We start from the raw sequence: 7,651 nt of genomic DNA, 5'->3' as shown, positions 1-7,651 counted from the left end.
CTAGCCACAAGCAACAGCATCATTTTTTTGACTGGTCAAGCAACCACATGATACGTTGCAGAACCCATACCACTTCAAATCATCACATACAGCCATCATGGCAAAGGTTGTGATCTACTAGTTTTTTTTTTATTTGTTTTGTTGAAGAATGCTTGTGACTAATTCTCTCATTCACATTTGGACTATTAAAAATAGACTAAAAAAAAAATACTCATTAGTATACAAAAATGAATTATGATCAATTCATCCTCATTTAGTGCTTTTGTACATAATTTATAGTACACAATTAGTTCCTGAAGTTATATAAAAAATGTATCAACCTAATATCTTACAATAATAGTATTTCAAAATGATTATAAAATTATGAAAAGTTAATCCAATTATAAAATGTAATAATTTAGGGAAAAACAAAAAAACCTCCAATAACAAGTCATTTCCATGGATTCCTCATGAACCCATCTAACCATAGATCTATTCTATAAAAACACACAATAGAATAAGACTTGTTTCTTATGTCTGGTTGGAATAGACAATACAAAAGAGACACACATGACACGACACACCACAAAGTTGACAATTTAAAAAACAAAAATCCCAAACAGTTAAAACATTAATTTGATTACACAATTGGTTGGAATTAAAAGTGTCTAACCACTTGTTAAGGAATTAATGAAAGAAAATTTGTACTATCAAAAAGAGCAATTTTTAGACACTCGTGTATAAAAAATTATTTACACAATTTTTAATTACTATATTTGTTTTCTCAGTAAATGTCCATTTTCTATAAAAACAACCGGAGATTGAGTATAGAACCTCAGATACATTACTTATTTATTTTAAAAATAAATTTATAGTTATTAAACTATTTGATAAAAAATAATAATAAAATAAACTTCGACTAAATTGTTAAGAATTTCTAGACCAAAAAATTTTTTGTTAACAATTTGATTCATACTCCACAACAAACGCATATTCAACTCCTTTCGTCAGCGCACCGACCTATATAATCGATAATCTATTAGTACCTCTACCAACACTTGTTGTGGCTTGAAGTCTGTCATGAGTTTGATGAGTCTGAAACTCGATGTAACACAATTATTTTTACACAGAATTTTGTCATTCATTGTAATCTTACTACTCAACAAAATTAACAACAAATGCCTTGAAGACATGAAAAAAGGCACTTTTGTATAAAAAAAAATGCACTTTATAGACTTTACAAAAATTGATTGTATGATTTTCAAGACATAATTACAATATTTGTTGTCACAACAAATCCTAAGTTTCTAAAAAAAAAGCCAACAAACATGAACTTAATTGTTAAGAAATCAACTCATACAATTCCCCTGATTAATGCATACACCCTCTGATCATTACAATCAAATAATTATTTATTTTTTAAATTTATTGAATAATTAACGTATTCAGTCTATAATAGAAACCATATACATGGATTATTCAATGAATTTTCGAGTCAAAACTTAGCTAAACTTTTGGCAACAAAATTGGACCATGAGTAATATAAATAAACTAACTAAAAAACTTGGAGTGGTTTATGTCTAAATGAATCAGCATATGTCTAAACTCATTCCAACCAAACAACTAACGCCGTTTCATTTCTCAACCTCTCACAACAACAAACGAAGAAGCGTCGTTTGATTCATAAAACCGCTTTTGTTTCTCTTTGTAACCGTTCTTGTTGCTAGCTACTACTACTAGTGGTTGGTTTTACGTTACATCAACAAAAAAATCAACAACAACCCATTATTGTTCTTGTTCTTATTCTTCTGATTCTGATTCTAATAATCATTAATTGTGTCAAAAAACGAGATCTTGTTATTCTAATTATTCTCTTTTGATTGGTTCCAAAAACGTGTCTCAAAGTCACAAAGTGTGTTTTTTCTGTTTTTCTTGTTGTTAACTTGCGTTGATTATCATGTTGAATCATGGGTCAAATGTTTCTGCTGAAGGTAACAATTGAAAGTTTTTAAAAATCTGATTTTTATTTAATTTTTTGGTTTTTAGTGTTAATGTTTTTTTTTTTTTTTTTTTTTTTTTGTGATGAATCAGTGGGTGGTTGTTCTGATGAAGAATTATGGAAGGCAATTGCAGGACCATTGGTTGATGTTCCTTGTGTTGGTCAAAGTGTTTTCTATTTCCCACAAGGACACATGGAACAAGTGAGTTTTTTCAATTTTCCTTTCACTTTTTGTTATGTTATTTCTAATTTTGCTCAAGGTTTTTGATTTTGATTGTGTTGCGATTTTTTATCTTTTGGAGAATCGCGGTCAAATATAGTCGATGTGATCTTAATTTTAGTCATGAGAATTGTGGACTCGTTGTGATTATTGATGTCATGAGACCACAATTCTCGTGACTAAATTAAGGTCACATCATCTCATGTGATCTTAATTTTAGTGACAAGACCGCGAGTCTTGTCGCAATTATTGATACTGGGGAGAATTGAAGTCAAATGCTGTTGATGCAACCTCAATTTTAGCTGCAAAATTTTGCAATAATTAGTATCGCAGAGAATTGCAGTCAAATTCAGCTGATACAAACACAATTAGGGTTGTGTAGGAAACAAAAATCTTTGTTATCACGGATTAGATCGTGGCGGTGGAACTGAATTTTGCTACCTTTCTATTTTTAGCAGGAAATTAGAGTGTTTTTGGCTTTGCAGGATTGTATTTTTTTTGTTCTTTTTTTTTAAACCTTTTTTGTTTGTTTTTGTAGTTGGAGGCTTCTACCAATCAAGAACTGAATCAGAGGATTCCTGTGTTGAAACTTCCTACAAAGATCCTTTGTCGTATCGTGAATATCCATTTACTGGTAATTTTCAAAGTTTAATTTGGATTTTATAGTTTCTAATTATAGCTTGGTGTAAATTTTAAGCTTACCTTGAATTTTGCAATGTTATAGGCTGAACAAGAAACAGATGAAGTTTATGCTCAGATTACTTTGGTACCAGAATCTAATGTAAGGACGTTGCTTCCCTTTTGATTTTCTATACTTTTATGGTCGACCAAAGATTTTTCTCTCCCTTTATTTAGATTCTAATGGAATAAATATATTAGCAAAATGAGCCTACAATCCCTGATCCGCCCACCGAGGAACTTCCGAGGCCGAAAATTCACTCATTCTGCAAGATCTTAACCGCTTCGGATACTAGTACACATGGTGGCTTCTCTGTTCTCAGGAAACATGCCACAGAATGCCTTCCTCCTTTGGTACTAATACTATCGATATCGTTTTTTTCTTGTTTTCTTCTCTCTGATTACATTAGGTTATTACTGATCTTTGGAAATCTTTGTTTGGGATTAATTTTAGGACATGTCCCAACCAACACCAACTCAAGAATTGGTCGCCAAGGATCTTCATGGCTATGAATGGCGCTTTAAGCATATATTTAGAGGTAAAAGACATGAGACGTTTTTGTTGAAGTCTTTGCGTTTTTACTTTCTATTTGGCTACTCGCTTAATGATTTTCTCTTTAACTTATTTCTCTTGTTTGTTCAGGTCAGCCGCGCAGACACCTTCTTACCACTGGATGGAGTACTTTTGTGACTTCAAAAAGATTAGTCGCTGGAGACACCTTCGTTTTTTTGAGGTAAACTTTGATTGCTTTCTTTGTTTCATTCACCTGGTTCATAAACTCATAAATTTCTACTATAAACACAAGAATTTTTCTGTTTTGCTATACAAGCATAGCTATAATAAAATTTTATGTGTAGAGGGGAAAACGGGGAATTACGTGTTGGAGTGAGGCGTCTTGCTCGTCAGTCAAGTAGCATGCCATCATCTGTAATTTCTAGCCAGAGCATGCACCTTGGAGTTCTTGCAACTGCCTCCCATGCTGTTGCAACTCAGACTCTTTTCGTTGTATATTATAAGCCGAGGTATAAATTTTACTTGTTTTAAGAGCTAAAAATTGGGTAAATGATAAAAATTAGTAGATGATGGTTGACATGAGCTTTTCTTTTGTTAGGACGAGCCAGTTCATCGTAAGCGTGAACAAGTACTTGTCTGCTGTCAGTAATAAGTTTGCTGTCGGCATGAGGTTCAGGATGAGGTTTGAAAGTGATGATTCTGCTGAGTCTGACAAAAGGTAATAAAATTTATTGCAGTAGTTTATGATATGACCTTATTTATTTGTAGCTATTCTAATACATGGTTTGATTAGATTTTCCGGTACCATAGTTGGAGTCGAAGATATTTCTCCCCATTGGGCAAATTCAAAATGGCGATCACTTAAGGTATTGTCCACTTGGACTTTGCAATTGTTTATTTGATTTTCATTGATTGTATGTTAATCATCTAAATGATGCCGAATAGCGGGCTATAGAGGCGCTATAGTGCAGATGAATTCAAACAAGACGCTACTGTTTTGCGATATGTTATTTAATTCAAAGTGTTGTTTTTAGTAGCACTTTAGTATATCGGAATTTGAACAACTACTATTTTCTGCAATCTACAATTGACATGACAACACTGATTCATTTTCTTTTCCTGTGTGTTTGAATCGCCAGGTTCAATGGGATGAACCTTCAGCTATTACAAGACCTGACAGGGTTTCACCATGGGAGATAGAACCTTTTGTTTCTTCAGCTTCTACAGCCACAGTTCAACCGACCGCTGCAAAGACTAAAAGGCCTCGACCAACCAGTGAAATTCCCGATGTTGGTGAGGAACTATTTCTATTAACTCTTCCCATGTCTTATATCGATTTAGTCATTAATTTTATTTGACCTTCTATATGTTATTTTTAAACTAGACACAACATCAGCTGCCTCTATTTTCTGGGATGCTAGGATGTCACAAACTGATATGACCCAACGTATTATGAATAGCAAAACCAATAACAATGCTACATTGAGGAATCAAACCGAAGGAAGTTGGCTATCGTCTCCTCGTTCTAGCTATCCTTCTCATTTACTTCACGATACAACAGATGATGGCAAGAGTGTCTCAGCTTGGCCTGTTTCACAGCCTCAATCATCTATACTGAACATCGACCGTATGCTTGATCAAGTTGAGAAGGACAACAAGGTCGAGACTGCTACAACTTATCGATTGTTTGGAATTGATCTTATTGATCATTCCAAAAAATCAGCTGCTGTAGAGATACCATCTTCACATGCAGTAAACGGTAACGGAGTTACCACTGAAGTTAGTTCCAGCACCTTGTCGAGTTCTGATACTGCCCGTAAGTCTGACATCTCAAAGGCTTCTTTCGAGAGGAAACAAGAACCACAACAAGTTTCACCTAAGGAGACTCAGAGCAAGCAGATTTGTAGCAGAAGTCGCACCAAGGTACTACACATAGATCTTCTATTTGGATAACAATTTAGATGTTTTCCATTATTATAGTTCAATAAGAAAAGTTTCTGATATAAGCTTTCTATTGTTGTTCAAAACCTTCGAAAAGGTTCAAATGCAGGGTGTTGCAGTTGGTCGCGCTGTGGATTTGGCAACGTTGAATGGGTATGATCAACTTATTGGTGAATTGGAAGAGCTGTTTGACATCAAGGGACAGCTTCAACACCGGAATACATGGGAAATTGTCTTCACTGATGATGAAGGAGATATGATGCTTGTCGGAGATGATCCATGGCCGTGAGTATATCCTTAATCAACACGATAGGGCGATGCACACACATATATTTATAAAGAAGAAGACCACATTTAACTTTTGATTTTATCATATATTAGTGATCTGGCCCTCCTAAAATGAGTAACTTATGTTAGAGTGTAAAGTAATATCAACTATTGATAAGTCAATGATTGATATTACATATGCATGACAAATCATTGGTGTGTTAAAATTTCAACCCTTCATTTTATCATTAACACCCGACGTGCTATACTCTCTACTCACTTTAGAGGAGTCATGTCATAAATCAGTGTCTAATTTGCGCCAATTTTTGTACTTGTTAGTTTTAATCTTCTCTCCTTATAAACTAACATAATGGTGATTGTTATCTATCATTATCTTGCAGTGAGTTTTGTAACATGGTAAGAAGAATCTTCATTTGTTCCAGCCAAGATGTAAAGAAGATGAAATCAGGTAGCAAACTACCAATCTCTTCTTCGATCGAAGAAGGAACTGTAATAAGCTCAGACACAACCGAAAGATGAAACATTGACATTATTTTCTTGTCCTTTTTTATCTTTCTTTTTGTTTCTCAGCACCAAACTATTGATTCTTCTTGTTGATTTTATTTCTTGTGAGAAGAAGGAAATTAAAGTTGGTTTTATTTTAGCTAGGTGAGTTATTCATGTTATTATTACTTAGATATGAAACACTAGCTAATTGTAACTTAATTTGTAGAGACACAACAAGGCATTAATTGTGGTAGAAAAGACCAAAATAGTTTTTTTTTTTTTTCTTTTAACTTAAATAAATTTGTGGATATGGCAAATTTTTAGGGTTAGCATTGAATATTCCTATTAAGTTGGAAGTATATTGATATGTTGGTTGTTGGTTTATCAAAACTTTCCTATTTTAGTCAAATGGCATATTCTTGTTTGTAATGTATAGTGTGTATTTTGTGTCTTCCAAAATTCCAATTTGGTTGAGTCAATGTCTATTGCTGTCAACAGTGACAACTAATAATGACATTAAATTGTAGCAACTTTATTGTTTAGGATTGAGTGGTCCATTGTACCATTGATGCAGTGATTCTCTAGACAAATGGGTTAAATGTGGCAGGGTGGTGGCACCATCCACAACTTACTTTTGGGTCCATACCTTCAATAGCAGTGAAATTTCACTTTACTAGTTTACTAGTTGAAAGTCCCAAAAATTGTTATGTAGTACATGTGAACTCAATTGTAAGCACATTTCCAAGTATTAACTAGGATGCTCATAGAAAATTAAATGAGAATAATAGGATGTTTGTAGAATGTGATTAGATTTTATGATTGAGCAAGAAATTAATCAAGATTAACGATCTTTTTTTTTTTTTTGAGGGATTTAACGATCATTCTTAAATAGTGTACACTTAATTATTTTTGCTAATGTTTTAGTTGTAAGGGAGTGCTTGCTATGTTCCGGTTTAAGCTATGAAGTCTGGATACTCTAAAATCTTAAATGTTGGAGAAGTATCTGAATTAGATACCGATAATCCATGGTTATTCCTAGATATGTATCATAACCGTGGTTATTCCTGGAAATGTATCCTAAAAAATATGAAGAGTACGAAAAAAGGGAGTATAAAAAAGGCTAGACAAAGTTATGACTCGAGACATTCTTGAGTTGATAAAATGAACTAGACTTGGAAGTAATTTTCTATGAATGATGGTTATGAAGAGAAGAACTTAAATTTGGTTAGAGTTATATGATGATTTAGAGAAAGAGTTTACAATTAAATGTTTGCTCATAAGAATTTTTATTATTATTTTATTTTTAAATTGTGATCATTCTAGTTATTATATATTAACAAAGAATGATCACTTTTTTTACAAATATTCTACTTGTATATAATTTTTGTTAAAATGCGTAGATCATATAGTATCTTGAATTTAAAAATTCCACCTATTTACACAGCCGAATCCAATCTTTGTAGATTCCAACCAACCATATTTCAAGTTATTCTCATGTAAAATAAACCTTCAAAAAATGTGATGGTAAATCATCATGGTAGAAATA

General features: G+C 32.9%; 1 protein-coding gene across 1 annotated transcript; it reads left to right on the top strand.

The window, feature by feature from the left end:
• The first annotated feature begins 1,552 nt into the window (after positions 1–1,552).
• On the top strand, positions 1,553–6,534 carry LOC11412612 (auxin response factor 9). Its single transcript, XM_003604890.4, has 14 exons — positions 1,553–1,970; positions 2,071–2,180; positions 2,737–2,832; positions 2,923–2,979; positions 3,078–3,230; positions 3,331–3,415; positions 3,520–3,610; positions 3,735–3,899; positions 3,989–4,108; positions 4,184–4,256; positions 4,530–4,683; positions 4,775–5,313; positions 5,429–5,616; positions 6,000–6,534. Exons 1-14 carry the CDS (start codon positions 1,937–1,939, stop codon positions 6,136–6,138), a joined length of 2,004 nt encoding a protein of 667 aa, XP_003604938.2. The 5' UTR covers positions 1,553–1,936; the 3' UTR covers positions 6,139–6,534.
• The last annotated feature ends 1,117 nt before the right edge of the window (positions 6,535–7,651 follow it).

Source organism: Medicago truncatula, chromosome 4 (assembly GCF_003473485.1).
Source record: "Medicago truncatula cultivar Jemalong A17 chromosome 4, MtrunA17r5.0-ANR, whole genome shotgun sequence".
NCBI lineage: Eukaryota > Viridiplantae > Streptophyta > Magnoliopsida > Fabales > Fabaceae > Medicago > Medicago truncatula.
This window is presented reverse-complemented; position numbering and strand designations above follow the sequence as displayed.